Consider the following 16,415-nt stretch of genomic DNA (forward strand, 5'->3'; position numbering starts at 1 on the left):
AAGCAGTTGGGAACTTACAAACCAGGGCTCTCAGCATAGCAGAAAGCTCTCTGCTATCAGCATGGTCCATTCGGGGGTCTTTTATCCCTCCAGCTATGGAGGGAACAAAGCAACCCTAAGTCTGTAGCATCAAACCACAGGGTGAGATGGGTCCCTAACCCATCGTGGCCATGCAGGGAGCTGAGAGCAGGAACTGCACCCAGTGCTGTGGGATTGGGTTGGATTGGTTCTGAAGTGGTGTCTTGTGTTTGGGTTGATGGTTTGACGTGATGATCTTGGAGGTATTTCCCAACCTTAATGAGTTTATGGTTCTACCATATGGTTAGTACGGTTGGACTGGGTCATCTTGGAGGCCCTTTCCATCTTTAATGGTTCTATGAAACGTATCCCCATGGATGATAAGACCAGAGCATCTCCAGCAGCAATGGGATGGAAGCTGCAGGGGATCCTAACCCACCTGCTCCAGCCCAGCAGCAGAAATGCACAACACACAAACCCCAAACACCCTAAATTTGAAGTCTGTTCCTTGCTTTCAATGAGAACCTAAGAAATGAGGTGTGTGCAAGATGTGACTTTGTGCTGCAATAAACATTGCCCTGAGCAGATGAAGGACGAACGCCATGGACTGAATGGACTCCACCCAGCACAGCTCATCTGCAGGGTCAGCATATGCAAGATCACGACCTAAATTTGTTCCCTGCCTCCTGGGACACTGATAACTCAATTTTCTTCTTGTCTTGCCATGCAGACAGACAGCAGCAGTGTACAGCAGTGAAACAAACCCTGGCTGTCACATTGCATTTTTTTGTGCCAAGACATCAAGGTTGGGAAGCAGCAGCTCAGGAGACAGGAGCTGTAGCCCTGATTCTGTTGCAGAGATGGTCACAGTGGGAAGCAAGACTCATGCCAGCCCAAATGTTTGCTATGAGAAGCGTAGATCACAGGTCTGATTATCAAAAGCTGCATGCAGCAAGGCAGGGCTCTAATTTCACCCCTCGAAAACACAAATGTCATGAGTGAAAATGAAGGCTGTGATTGCAGCTCTGATCTCATGACCCTTATTTGCAATACACAGCTTTCAAAGAATCAGGGAATCATTCAGATTGGGAAAGATCTCTAAGACAATCACGTCCAATCGTCCACCCACTCCATCATGCCCACTAACCACATCCCTGCATGGAATCACAGAGTGTCTGAGGTTGGAAAAGCCTTAAGATCATCCAGTCCACCCATCAACCCATCACCACCACGTCCATTAACCACATCATAGAATCATTAAGGCTGAAAAAGACCTCTAAGACCATCCAGGCCAATCCCACCCTTCCCACTATGCCCACTGACCAGGTCCCTCAGTGTCACATCTCCATGGCTCTTGAACACCTCTAGGGATGCTAACTCCACCACGTCCTTGGGCAGCCTGTCCCAATAGCACAGTCTGAATTTCTAGTGACTGAGAAGGGGTGCCCAGGTCAGGCATTGTTGGCCAAGTGGCTGGAGGTCTTTGTGCACAAAGGAAGGAAGCACCAACGTGATTCATCCCACTCCTGTGCACTGATGCCATTTCTTCCTAAGAAAAACGAAACCCCACCGAAATCAGCAGCGGCTGCTACATTTTATTCCTCCCTTAATCTAAACATATAGTCATAAGAGCAAGGTATTTGCTATAAGGAAATGAGCTGTCAAGTGATTTACGGGCTTGCTCTGTTTCAGCAGCTCCAAGCCTTCTCCACTGCCTATTTTTAGCAAGCTGTAAATTAAAGGCAATAAGGGACGGGGTGGGAGCCAGGTTCAGAAATTTATAGAGCCAACTTATCTACCTCTCCATTACCCCAGTGTCCCATAACTGCAGCATCCAGTGCCACATGCATCATTATCACAGATTCACAGAATGGCTGGAGCTGGAAGGGACCCTAAAGTCCATCAGGTCCAACCCTGCACTGAGCAGGGACACCCACAGCTCCATCAGTGCTCACAGCCCCATCCCCTGACCTTGGGTGCCTGCACCACTTCTCTGTGCAGCCTGTGCAGTGCCTCACCATTCATTATAAAAAAAGTCTTCCTTATATCCAGCCTAAATCTCCTCTCCTTTAGTCGGAACCCATTTCCCTTACTGTACATTACACAGCTGCTCCTGCTTGCACTGCACACCCCGGAGTGATGGGTGCTGACGTGCACCATGAACCCACAAGCAGAGAGCCTGCAATGGAAATCTGCCCCTTCTACCTGTGAGCTCTATCTCTCAGCCGTCCAGCTCTCCATCAAACACCAATTCAATAGCAGCAGTTGCCTTATTCACATTTTATTGGTCACTCCAGCCACAATTATTCTAATAATTCCCTTCAACAAGAACCAGGGTCCTATACTGCAGAAACTTTTATTTGCGGCGCCTCTGCTGTAAACGATTACAATAATTATTCTCCCTCCCATAAAGCACTTTCTATACAAGAGCTTTAACAATGGAAAGTTATTACCAGAGCTTTAACAATAGAAAGCTATTACCAGTGTCCTTATTTGTGAGAGTGAGGCGCAGGGAGATCAAATGAACTGCTGGAGATCATTCAGCGACTCGCAGGCAGGAGCAGAACTGTCATCTCCCGACCCTCCATCCAGCATTGACTTGGGCAGGGAGAAAACCATACATCCTTGCAGAGCACATGAAAAGGGAGAGGTTTGGTTTATCAGACTGTTATTTCTTTTCTTTTGCATTGGGCATAAAAAGGGGATATCCCATGATTTCTTAAGGCTGTCTACTCTGCCTTCCATGGCGCACCCAATCTAAGGATTATCATTCTTTCCCTTTTCTTCCCTTTTTCTGGGGGGGAGAGAAGGGGAAGAGTCCCAAACAATATAAAAATGTGCACTGAGAATAGGACTCATGGGGACAAGTGGACTGGGGAGACAGGGAATGGAAGGAGTGAGACTGGAGGCACTGGGACTGGGGACACTGAAGGCACTGAAGTGGAAGGAGTGGGACTGGGGACATGGGAACTGGGGATGCTGAGTGATACTGGGACTGAGGGCACTGGGAATGGTGGCAGTGGGGGCACTGGGACTGGGGACATTGGCACTGGGGACACTGAGGGCACTAGGAATGGGGACAGTGGGATTGGGACCAGGAACATTAGGAATGGAAGGAGTGGGACAGGGAACACCAGGACAGTGGGAACAATGGGGACATCAGGAATAGTCAGAGTGGGACTGGAGACACTAGGGATGGGACAAATCAGCACTGGACCCTGACCATTCTGGCCAGGGCAATTCACACCAAAGCACCAAACATGCACTACACGTCCCTGAGGCTCTCCCCTCTCAGAAGTATTCTATGTGACAGTTTATTTCAGAGAAAGAGCAGACCTTAATCAGCAAAAAGGCCATGAAGAAACAGAATATTTACACAAAATTGCATCCTGCTACCAAACAAGATGAAATCCTCAGAGGCAGCTATTAGGGAGATCGCCTAGAGGAAGGGAAATTCAGCAAACCAGATTACCTCTAACAGGCTTATCCCCTGGAAATAAAAGTCATCAGATAGCCCCGAAAGACAATTAATGAAAGGTAAGTGAGAGGGGAAAATCTAACAGGGTGACAATGAAGGGGACATCCATAAGACTGTCATGGCTGATCTGGAATGAGGGCATTACGTGCTGCTGGAGGAGGAAAGGGATTTGGAGGTGCTCAGTGCCTTGGGTGTAGGGCTCTGCCAAAGCAGAGTTCCATCATTAAAAAAGCTGTAGGGAGGAGGAATCCTATGGAGCATTGTTGGCATCCAAAGGCTGGGTAGATGGGTCAGGAGATGAACCACAGGGGACCCTACACTGCCACAAATACTCCCATCACCTTGGGAACCCAAGAGCAAAGCTATCACTGCCTTTGCACACAGAACCCTTAAGGTTGGAAAAGACCACTAAGATCACCCAATCCATCCACCAACTCACCACATGCATGCACTCCTTCAAGACCATACAAGGGTGGTGAGGCACTGAACAGGCTGCCCAAGGAGGCTGTGGATGCCCCATCCATGGAGGAATTCAAGGCCAGGCTGGATGTGGCTCTGGGCAGCCTGGGCTGCTGGTTGGTGACCTGCACACAGCAGGAGGTTGAACCTATATGATCACTGTGGTCCTTTTCAACCCAGGCCAATCTATGATCCTATGAAGGAATGGCACAAACAGGACCCAAGAAGCCTGGCAAGATCACGGATTGACCTTAAGCGCATTTATTTTTCTTCTTAAGACGTAAATCTCAAGCCCATAAAAACACTGGCAGCAGGCACCGGAAGGCGCTCAGTGTGCTCCTCTATCGCTCCGCAGGGCAATAGGCTTCATCCTGTTTCCTCTGGCCCCAGATCAAGCAGGCTCCTCACAGGAATTTTCCATTATCCCGTGGCAAACATACCAGGGCAACGCAGCTCTCGACTGCCTTACACTCTGACCCCTCTTTAGTGGTGAGACCGTGCATAAAGCACAGTCCATTTCTTGTAAAACACGCCATTTCTTGTTATCCCGACACTGCAATTTGGGTGAAAAGTGGCTGGAAATCCCAGGCTGCGATGGAAGGAGGAGGCATGGATGGACAGAGGGTATTCTTGGCTCCCTCCTGTATCGTCCTCCCAGCTGCTGAGCCCTGATGCATTTCCATAACCCAACCCAACAGATTCAAAAATCTTGGAGGAACGGGGAACACAGCCCACTGGTTTTACTTCAGTAGATCCTTTTCTTGCACTGCTTTTACTGCAGTCTGCAAACTTACCTTTGAAGCCCATGAAAGCATCCCACTGCCTGCAGACAGATCCCTGTATGGCAAGTGATGGGTTAAGCCCCGGGCACCACTGCAGAGACCATCCCAAGGCTTCACCTCCGGGTAGAACCAAACCCATGGTTGGCAACCAACCCATGGCATTGGGCTGGAATTGGATGGGTTTTTTTTAAGGTCCCTTCCAACCCAACCATCCTACGGTTCTGTGATCTTTAAGGTCCCTTCCAACCCAACTATCCTACGGTTCTATAATCTTGGAGGTCCCTCCCAACACAAAGCTGTCCTGTGGTTCTATGATTTTTAATGGCACTTCCAATCCAACCATCCTATGGTTCTCTAAACCCACAATCAGGCAGTGAGAGCAGCACTGCACAGCCCCATGCTTATTGGGAAAGGGTGACCAAGGGACACAAAAGACTGTGCTTTCCCCCTTCTTTCCAGAGTTCTGCTCTTGAATAATGTGGTGGCTCGGCTCCAGGTAAACTCACCCAGCAGCACAGTTCTGATCATCTCGGAGAAGGCAGAGGGCTCGGACTCCAAAAACACATCCTTAATTACATGTGTGTGAGCTGTTTTCCTTGGCCTGGTTGCTTGGGACAGAGAACGCTGGGCGTCTCGCCCCGCAGACCTCTGCATTCAACCCACGCCCTTCGTTAAGCAGTCTGCAAACGAGCTAAAAAAGCCTTAATCCTGCAAACAGCTTCTGCAGTGCAAATAAAGAGCAACAAGCCAGGCACGGGGGGAGAGGAGAAAGCGTCCCTGGGCAGCAGGGACAAAGCTTGCATTGTCCCATGTGCTGCAATGAACTCCAGGGACAAAAACAATGTGGCTTTATGTCTGCAAAGGGACAAAGCTTTTCTAGGACACAGCCAGCTCTTGCGACGTCCCCAGCAGTGAATTTGGGATGAGGACCCATTGCACATATTGCAGTATAAAGACACCAGACCCAACTTATTTCAGCCTCTCGCTGCAATATGCCACCAGCTCCTGCAAGGAGCAGGCTGTGAGCAAGGTGCAAAGCACCGTGCATCTCTCCAGAGCCAGAATACCAGGGGAGCACGGCACAGCTCCAGCCATCAATCTGTACTTACCAACTAATCATCCCCGCCAAAAATAACTCATCTAATTATCACAACGCTGCCACTTAAATAATGAATTTTATGCCTTATTACAAAGTAAAATAGATCAGAGGAAGGGAAACAATTGCAATTAGTAAAACAACAGGAAAAGAAAAAAAAAAAAAGCCAAAAAAACCACCACAACTCTGCAAGTGTGATCTGAACGTATGATTAATTTCTACAAAACGACAGCCAATGGCCTCTGACATCAAAGGGGTCGGATCAAGCACTGCCATCCCATGCTGCACCCAACAGCAGCACCCATGGGCACCTGGCTCAGTGGCTCAGGTAGAGGAGATGGGGCATGGTGCTGTTGTGATGGCAGTGTGATGGATCAGAGAACCACAGAATGGTGAAGGTTGGAAAAGACCACGACAACCATCAAATCCAACTGTCCAGCCAACCCCACCATGCCCACTAACGTCACAGAATCCTGCAGTCAGTAACAGTGGAAAAGACCTCTAAGATCATCCAGCCCAAGCCCAAACCATCCCACCATGACCACGTCACAGAATCACAGAGTCAGTAATGCTGGAAAAGGCTTCTATGACCATTCAGTCCAACGTCAACCCATCACTGTCATGTCTGCTAATCACATGTTAGAATCATAGAATCATTCAGGTTGGAAAAGACCTCTAAGTTCAATCCAATTCCAAGCCATCCCACCATGCCCACTGACCACATCCCTCAGTGCCACATCTCCACATTGAACACCTACAGGGTTGGTGACCCCACCACCTCCCTGGGCAGCTGTTCCACTGCTCTTTTGAAGAAGAAATTGCTCCTTTTCCCAATGCAGGACGCATTCTAAGCACGTGCTCCCAGCTGCACCCAAGCCAAGTTGGAAAAGAAGTTGTTGCAGATAAAAGAAATTATCAGTTGCAAAATGTTTTCAAAACAAATGAGAGAAATCCAAAACATTTCGAGTCTTCAAGATGGCATAACAGGACCGTATCAACAGTAACTGATCTTTAAAACAACATCCTTCTTCCAACCAACAAGAAAGATAACGAGCTGACAAAACACTTCATTTTAATACATCCTTTTAATAACCTGAGTGCTGTTGGTGCGGATTGGAGGTTAAGAGAAGGGCAAATTAATTCACTTAGCATCCAGAATTAATTGTACTTAGCTCGGCTCCACCTTTCTAACCCTGTGTTCTCAATTTGGGACACAGAGCAACCTGCCTCCAACACGGCCACGGCGCAACAGATGCCAACAGAACACCCAGAGAAAACCACTCTCCTTTTAAAAAAAAAGTTTTCCACCTCCAAAAAACGTGTTAACATTTTTCACACAAATATTTTCTGTCTGAGCTCACTTTTAACAGTTTCAGCTGGATATGATTAGGAATGCAAACAAAGCAGAGGAGGGGAGGAGGCGATGCACGGGCAGAGGCGAAGCCCATTGCAGCACCGAGTTCATCACGGGCTGTGAACTTCATCAGCATGGTGCTTTTCCCTTTGACCACAGCATTGATAGTGCTGACATATCAGATGTTCCATTGTGCTCAGTAACACTGCCTGGGTCTGTGCTGCCCCAGAGGAGCTGGATGTGGAGCCAAGGGATGAGACACACCGAAACACAAAGCGGCATTCTAGGCAGGGACGGTCAGATGCAATCATCTTCCATTGCACTGATTTACTTTAAAAGTAGGACAGGCACCCCAAACGGTGAAGGATGAGGATGGAGACTCCAAACAGTGAAGGATGAGGATGGAGATCCCAAATGTTGAAGGATGGAGACCCCAAACAGTGAAGGATGAGGATGGAGACTCCAAACAGTGAAGGATGGAGACCCCAAATAGTGAAGGATGAGGACCCCAAATTGTGAAGGCTGCTATGTGTCCCGGCAGTGCCTCTGGATTTGGCCAAGTGTTGCATGGGGATCTTGCACCTACGTAAAACTCCATGCTCCTTTTGGTCAGCAGGCAGTGAGCAGAATGCTCCTAAGGGGGCAGGAGAGCTTGTTTAATTGCTAATGAAAGGGCGAACAGGATTTGGGGTTCATCCAGCTGGGAGCATTTGGAGCTTGGAAGCCAGAAGCAGCTCCACACCAAAGAGTTGTTGGGTTGATCCTCAACCACTAAGATCCTGGACGTGGGCTCCAGCTCTACAGAGCCCTGGGAATCATGGAATCATTACAATTGGAAAAGAGCTCTAAGATTACCAAGTCCAACTCCAACCCACCCCCACCATGTTCATCGATCACGTCCCCCAGTGCCACATCTCCACAATGAAGGGATAGTGACCCCATGCCAATGCATTACCACTCTTTCTGAGAAGAAATTCTTCCTAATATCCAACCTGAACCTTCCCTGGCACAACTTACAGCCATCACCTCCTGTCCTATTGCTATCTGAGAAAACAGGCTGTCCCATGAGCCCAGTGGGCGTGCTGGCACCCCCATACCTGCACAGGGGAGAAGTGCCTCTAGGTGCAGGTCATGGGGCAACGAGCAGCGCTGGGAACACCCTTGAGAAAAGACTGCTGGCAGACATAATGTGACGCAAGCACGGCAGCTTTCACCCAGTGCAGCCCTTAATTAGGATTAACACGATGGGTGGGATCGCCCGCCCCAAGCAGCACAGCCAGAGCACAGCCTCCAGCTGGTGGGAGAGCCCAGACCTGCTCCCCTCCTCCTGCACCATCAAAAAAAAGTCCTGGGAAGAGCCCATCCCTCTGCTCCAACCAGTTGGGACAAGCCTTGCAATCAGCGTTCCCAACCAACCAACAACGCCTCGAGAGCTTCTTGGCTGTGAGCGAGGAGGATGCTGGTGCTCAACTGCATGACGGCAGGGAGCAGGTGGGCAATGTCTGCTTTTGGTGTGTCACTTGCACCAAGAGCTGGCTGTGCAACAGGCTGCAATGTGGGGAGTTGCTCGCTTTGCAGCTGGAAGTCAACAGGGACGAAATCCCAGTGCAACCTGCACAAAGAGCAAAACTTTCCTTATCCGTGCTGCCACCCTCCACTGCAGAAATACAATAAAATAAAATAGAAGACCTCCCTGGCTCGCCATCATTTCTACGAAGCAAACTAGGGAGCGCAGCAGGTTGCTGCTTGCCTGGCTAAGCAGGCAGGAAGGGAAGCACCCGCCGCAGGCAGATCCCAGCAGGTTGGGACGGTGTGGGCTCTGCTCTGCTCTGCTGCACGGGCATTGGGTGCACAGAGCTGAGCGTGGAGCTGAGCACCGAGCTGCACGGATGCTTCCGACAGAGCCCGCAGCAACGCGCCATGAATAATGCAACTTCCCTGCACGCCACCTCTCCCCCCCTTTATCATGATGAAATGCATCAGCAATTTAAGATGCTGCTGCCTCAACCAAGGAAAGTTTGGGCTAAAATTTGGGGGAAAAAAAATGGCTGCGTGTGGCTGAGGGCAATATTCATCCAGCTTGAGCCTGAGCATCTGTACCAGGATCTGCAGGATCCGCTTTGCTCAGGATGCACTCCCCACATTCCTTCCCCAAACACACTGGAATAAAGGGCAGCCGTCACACTTCAGCCTTATCTCCACTCAATGCTGCTTTATTTTCCCCACCATTTCCTACTCTTCTCCAACAGAAAGCACGATGATAACTTTTTTTGGCAACATTAATTACCAATTTAATACTTCTGTCTTAATGACATACACAGATTTACAACGAGATCAGAGCAGCCCCGCTAATCAGGGATAAACCCAGCACACTACAGAGGGTTATTGGTTTTTATTAGTCTTTCTTGTTGGTCTAATTGATGGTATTACCCTCTGAACTGCATACACACGCTTAAAGAAATTCAGGATAGGCTGGAAGCACGGCCCAAGGGAAGCAGTGTGTGCTTAATGGCTTCATGCCATCACCTGCAGCCAAACCCACCCTTCTCCCCAAAAATACTTGGTGCGAGAAGAGCTTGAACAGCAAAAGAGGACATCCAAACACTGGGGATTTTCATAGAAGCATAGAAATCATTAATTTTGGAGAAGACCACTAAGATCACCCAGCCCAACCCCAACCCATCCCCACATCTTCACACTGAACCCATCCAGAGATGGTGACCCCCACCACCTCCCCGGGACTTGGTTGGTCCCCAGGCAACGTTGAACAACACGTTGGTGCCAGGGCTGAGCGTGGTGACGAGGTCAGAGGTGTGATGTCCCACCACGGATGGGCTGTCGTTGACACACCGCCAGCTCCGCTCATCGATGCTATCAGGACGGGTTATTGCCGCCAACAAGTAGAGTTAAAGCCTTATCTGCATATGGGTTTTTAATCCTGTGATCACTATCACGTTATTGTTGGACTAATTAACAGGCAAAGATCTCAAGACTTTTTTTTATCCAGGCTTTTTTTTTTTTTTTTGCTGCTGTTGTTTGACTTTCAATAGAAATGGGTAGAAAACAACCACAAACATAGCAAGGTGCAGGCACAAGGTGTAGGTACAACATGGCACCCCAGTCCTCCAACCACAGCAGCATTGTATAAATCTCCCCAAATCTCAGCCCGAGATAACATACAATCTCATTGAAATGAAAAAAAATGTCTGTGAGGAAACAAGGCATTCAAACCGGTTTGGTTTGTTCGGCCCAGAGAAGAAGAGGCCGAGGGGAAGACTCATGGAAGCCAACAGACCCCTCCATGGAGGCATGGGGGCCCTACAGACCCAACCATGGAGGCATGGGGGCCCTACAGACCCAACCATGGGGGCCCTATAGACCCAACCATGGGGGCATGGGGGCCCTACAGACCCAACCATGGGGGCATGGGGGCCCTACAGACCCAACCATGGGGGCATGGGGGCTCTACAGACCCAACCATGGGCGCCCTACAGACACAACCATGGGGGCACGGGGGCCCTACAGACCCAACCATGGGGGCACGGGGGCCCTACAGATCCCCCTCCCTGCCCCAATGGGCTCAGCAGGGCTGACGCTACTGAAAATTCCAAGTACAGCTGAATTTGGAGTTTTTTTCCTCCTGGAAATCTCAGCATATCCTACTAAAGCCTTCACAGCCATCTCCAAGTTTCTTCTGAGAGAATCTTTTTCCCCTTTCTGCAGCTTGAAAGAACGTCTAGACTGCCTAAACCCAGACATCAAAGTTCAATTCCTCAAATCTCTTCCTCAAATCAATTTGCTCTGCTTTCCACCCCGAACACAGCACATCTCCTCAGAAAACAGGCACACGCTTCCAGGACCTGTACGCCTACAGCAAATTTCGATCTGCAATAATATCTTACAGTGATCTGAGATGTCTTTTGGAAAAAAAAACAACAAACACAAAACAACAACGCAACAAACACTGCTTTATGACGGGAGGGCAGAGATTACTCCTCCAGTGGGTCCATTTAATGCAGCTTTGAAAGGCATTGCAATGCTTCTGTGGTGCTAATCAAGACCCAGCGGGTCTTCCTACTCCATCTACCAGCGATGGCCAACAGCAGCCCCGATGCATTTCTCCAAGTTAGCTTCAAAGGGAGGACATGATGGGCAATTTGCTTAAAAATAACAGGCTGTAGCTCAAGCATTTGGGTGTTCTGTGTGCACTCAGCTATTGCCATCACGCAGATGTGGTACCTGGGGACATGGCTTAATGAGCAACGGTGGTGGTAGGCAGTTGGACTGGACAATTTCAGAGGCCTTTCCCAACCTTTAATGGTTCTACGCTCTTGGTGCTTCAGTGGTGTGCATACAGGACTGGACAACCCTCCTGCTGTAGGGTGGCCAAGCCATTTGTCAACGCGCTGTTTGTGCATGATAAGCCTTTATCCCAAATGCTCAGGAAATTGCATTGTGGGTTTCAGCTATAAGAAGGGCAGATATGGGTGCTGCAAGGTACCTCTGCATGCTGGGCAAATAAACAAGAGAGCAGACAAAGCAAAAGAAAATCACAGAATCACAGAATTGTAGGGGTTGGAAAGGACCTCCAGTGATCATCGAGTCCAACCCCCCTGCCAAAGCAGGTTCCCTACAGCAGGTCGCACAAATAACTTTCATTTTTTGAACATCCAAAGATGAGGTGGTTTGTGAGTCTGTCTTTTCTTCTTTCAAATGTCCCTACACACGCAGCTGTCACATGGCTTTACAGCGGTGCTTTAGGAGCACAAAGGTACGGCCCCTTCTGCAAAACCCATGTTTGTATAAGTAATAAAAGGCAAATGAAAACAGAGGCTGGGTTACAAAACCCAAACACCGCCCGTGGCCTCGCCGTGCCTGCAGAAGAGGCACGATCCTGTTGCATCTCTGCAGAAATCTACTTGCCATCAGCAAACGCCAGCTCCCTGCATTCTGCTTGCTGTTGCAAAAAGGAAAACCTGAATCATAGAATCATCTGGGTCGGAAGGGACCAGATGGCCAGGAAGGGTCCAACTCCCCAACACCAAACAGGGACACCGACAGCTCCATCCCGTGCTCACTGCCCCACGGCTAAACCGCATCCCCAAACCACAACCCTCAGCCAGATGGGGGGTGGCTGGGGATGAGTTTTTCCCTTCCCTTCTCCACGACACCGGTAACTTTTGCAAACAGGAGTCAGCAGAAGGACTCGATCCACCAGGACGGCCAATTCACCGGGGGTTTCGCACGCCCCGGTTGTGCAAGCTGCTGCGTCAGCCTCCAATCCTCTTTATCTCACACGTCACTGTCAACAAGGAATTACGAGAATTGAATTTTAACAAGCTGCAGACGGAAGCATTGCTGCGTGCCGTGCTCAAGCTGAAGTTTGGTGCCTCACTTCGAGCCACAGCCCCGCTCAGTGCTGCAGGACGGGAAGGAATCATCATCTATCACCATCCTAAAGCTTAAAGCTAACCACGCCAAATGAGGCTTATGAATAGGAAAGCTGCAGATACATAAAGATACTTGAAATTAACATCAAAAGCTGAGATGTGACGGGGACCTGAAGTGCTGGCTGCAGCCAGCTGGAATCTCATGCAACCACGTGGATATTACTACGCACACACTGATCTCCCAGGGCACGCCACTGTAACAGTAATAGCGCAGCAAGACCTTGAGCTTGCAATACACGTGGTGCAGATCTGCTCCAATACCCGACTGGACTGCGATATCTGAGTTCCTTGGGCTCCTTTGCAACATCAGCTCACAAGCTCGGGAAGAACAAGCAGTGGGGAAGATGAGTGGTGAATTTACTCGTGCACACACCAGCATCCCCACCGGTGCAAAGCAGCACACGAAGCACCATGCGGTACTGATGCTTCGAAGCAAGATGAGCTGAACGCTGAGCAAGGTCCTATTAGTAACACTTAGCTACTGATTGTGCTTTACATCTTCAAGCACTTTGCCAACATTAATTAATTAAGGTGTTTTACCTTTAACACCGGGAGGAGACTGCAGCAAAAAGCATTGGGTGAGATGGGCTGAGCTCAGGGCTCAGCGCATGGTTTGAGTTGGAAGGGACCCTAAAGGCCATCTAACCCAACTCCCTGCAGTGAGCAGGGACACCCACAGCTCCCCCAGTGCTCAGAGCTCCATCCAGCCTGATCTTGGGTGTCACCCAACCCAGTTCAGGTCGGATAGGGTCATGGGCAACCCAATGTAGTGCCTGACTCCTATGGCAGCAGTTGGAACTGGATGGTCTTCGAGATCCCTTCCAACCCAACCGTTCTGCAATTAACGCTCGCACAAAGGACTGGGACAACACACAAATTCCACTTCTATGCACGCCCACCATCCAGCCCTGCTCTCAACCTGCTGAATTCCTTCAGTTTTTGGTTTAAATTACACTAAAATGCCCTTGAAGGGCACCTCACCGCAAGAAATAGCAGGCTGCAGCACGGAGATTTCTCAGTGCACACAAGAAGGGCAGAGTTATTACCTCGAGCTGTCTTGAGCTGCACCCTAATTAAATGAATAACACACTTCACAAAGGCAACGTTAATTACCGAGCCAGGCATGAACTGACCGAGGCTCACAGAGCTTTGGACGGGCCCACAGCACCCACATGGCCAATGAGACCTGGGGACCACGCCACTGAGTGCCTTCAAACCCCAAATTCACCCTTGCAACCTACAGGCTGGTGGCTGCCCAGCCCATTCCCAGCTCCATAAGGACTTCTGCTGATCCTCCTACTTCTAAGAGCTGTTCGGAGATGCATGTTTCACAGAACCACAGAATCACTAAGGTTGGAAAAGACCTCCAACATCACCAAGTCCAACCATCAACCCATCCTGAGTGCAGAACCAACCCAACCCCACAGCACCGGGTGCATTCTCAGCCCTCCACATGGCCACAAAGGCAAACGGACCCCGCTGATGTTTAGCAGGTGGGATCCATCCTCCCTACAGCAAAACCCAACAGGTTGGCTGGAACAAATGCACCAATTAATCCCTCACAATCCATTTGCATCAACACTGTGCACAATGGGGCATAGAGGTGGGAGTGCAGCAGCGATGCTGCCTTACAACAGCCCCAAGAGACCCCAAAACCGAACCACCCAGCAACAAACAGCCCCATTCCAGGAACAACAGCAGTAAATAAGCAACAGGGAAAGCACATTCAGTGCCATGGGTGGCACAGAGGTGTAAGGGGAGGGCTCGCACCATGCATGCCCCGACACCGTGGCTGCTCAGGGTGAATTATGGCACAAGCCCGTGATGATCTGGGGGAATTTACAGATCTATTTGCATTCAGATCCTTTAAGCTAACAGCGAGTGCCTGGCTGAGCAGAAAGCACTGAATTTCAGCCAGAGCAATGCAGAAGCAATTCCCCCCGCCCCCCCCCCCCCTTCCAATCCTCTCGGGTTGCAAAGCTCAGCACAAACCCACAGCACCAACTCCCTGCACCCCATTGCCAGCCTGGCCTGGGCTGTGTGCCCATAACTGTGTGTGTGTGGGGGGGGGGTATGTAGGATGGCACAGGGTGTTGTGCAGCGTACCGTAGGGGCTCTGTATTATGGCATGGAGTGCTGCATAGGGTGGCACGTGGGGGGCTGTATGGGATGGCACACAGGGAGCTGTATGGGATGGCACACGGGCTCCATAGGGTGGCATGTGGGGGGTGTGTAGGGCAGCACAGAGGGGCTATGGGGAGGCTGCATAGGATTGGAGTGCAGATAGCTGTGCAGGGAGGTATGGGGGCTGTGTGGGGTGGCTGTATAGGGTGGCCTGGGTGGGATGATGCAGAGCGGCATGCAGGAGGCTACATAGGGTGGCTCAGGGGGGTGGAGGTGAATAGGATGGGATGGGGGGGAGGTTTGTGCAAGGTTTGTGCAAGGTGCTACGGAGGGGCTGTATGTGGGCACGGGGAGGAGGGGGGACTGCGCAGAGTGGCACAGAGGGGCTGGATAGGGTGGTAAAGAGGCTGCATAGGAGGGCACGGGGGGGGCTTGGCGCATACGGGGCGGCACGGGGGGCTGCACGGGTTGGCACACGGGGGCCACACAGGGCGGCACGGGGGCGGACCGCACACACCGACCGCGAATGGGGGGGGGGGGGGGTCCCAGCTGAGCCCGCAGGTCCCCCCGCCCCGCAGCCCCCCTGCCCCGCAGCGAGCGCCGCCGCCGTTCCGCCGCTCCGGAGAGGAGAAGATGGCTGCGCCGACTTCCCAAATTACGAAACCGGTTGGGGAAGGGAAAGGAAGACGAGCAGGAAGCAAGCAGGTAAAGCAAACGGCGCGGGGAAAGGAGAGCCGGCTCTAAGAAACGCGAAAGAAAAGAGAGAAGAAAAAAAAAAATGCCAAAAAAAAAACAAACCAAAGCGTTGCCCACCTTGCGGGCCGTGCTCCATGGGCGGCTCGCTGCCCAGCTCGGCCAGGCGGCGCCCGGTGGCCGCCAGCTCCGCGCGCAGCGCCGTCACCTCCTGGCCCGCCGCCTGCAGCGCGCCGTCGATGCGCAGCGCCAGCTGCCTGTTGTCGTCCATCATGTGCAGGATTTTGGCCTGAGGGGGGGGGTTAAGGGGGGGGGGAGGGAGGAAGAGGAGGAGAGAGGTGAGTGGGGGTGTGGGGGGGGGTAAGGGGGTGGGAGGGGAGAGGAGAGGGGCGGGGAGGGGGCGGGGAGAGAGGGGGAGTGGGGATGGAGATGGAGGAGTTGGGGATGAAGGAGGGGGTGTAAAGGGGGTCTTGGGGGGGGGATCAGAAGGGAATGGGGGTGAAAAAGGGAATGGGGCTTTGCAGGAGGGGAATGCGAAAAGGAATGGGGCTTTGCAAAGAGGGAGTGCGTAAAGGAATGAGGTTTTGCGAAGGGGGGTGTGGAAGGGAATGGGGGCTTGCAAAGAGGGGGTGCTGATGGAAATGGGGCTTTGCAAAGGGACAGTGCAGAAGGGAATGGGGGGGCTTGCAAAGGGGGGTGCAAATGGATATGGGGTTTTGCAGAGGGGGGTGAAAAAGGGAATGGGAATTTTCAGAGAGGGGGTGTATAAGGAATGAGGCTTTGCAAAGGCATGTGTAGAAGGGAATGAGGGTTTGCAAAGGGGAGGGGTGCAGATGGAAATAGGGTTTTGCAAAGGGGGGTGCAAAAGGGAATGAGGCTTTGCAAAGAGGGGGGTGTGGATGGAAATGGGGCTTTGCAGATGGAGGGTTTTAGGGGAGTGGGATTCTGCAAGGGGGGTGTA

General features: G+C 51.1%; 1 protein-coding gene across 3 annotated transcripts in view; it reads right to left on the reverse strand.

Moving 5' to 3' along the window:
• The window catches only part of KAZN (kazrin, periplakin interacting protein), a 143,245-nt gene that overhangs the window by 33,884 nt on the left and 92,946 nt on the right, over positions 1–16,415 (reverse strand). For 2 of the 3 annotated variants that reach the window (XM_048968090.1, XM_048968089.1), the window contains exon 3: positions 15,575–15,743. The exons of the other annotated variant lie outside the window; for it this stretch is intronic. In XM_048968090.1, coding sequence (XP_048824047.1) covers positions 15,575–15,743 — 169 coding nt within the window. The remainder of the gene's footprint in view (positions 1–15,574; positions 15,744–16,415) is intronic. 3 annotated transcript variants of the gene reach the window in all.

This window comes from Lagopus muta, chromosome 21 (assembly GCF_023343835.1).
Source record: "Lagopus muta isolate bLagMut1 chromosome 21, bLagMut1 primary, whole genome shotgun sequence".
Lineage (NCBI taxonomy): Eukaryota > Metazoa > Chordata > Aves > Galliformes > Phasianidae > Lagopus > Lagopus muta.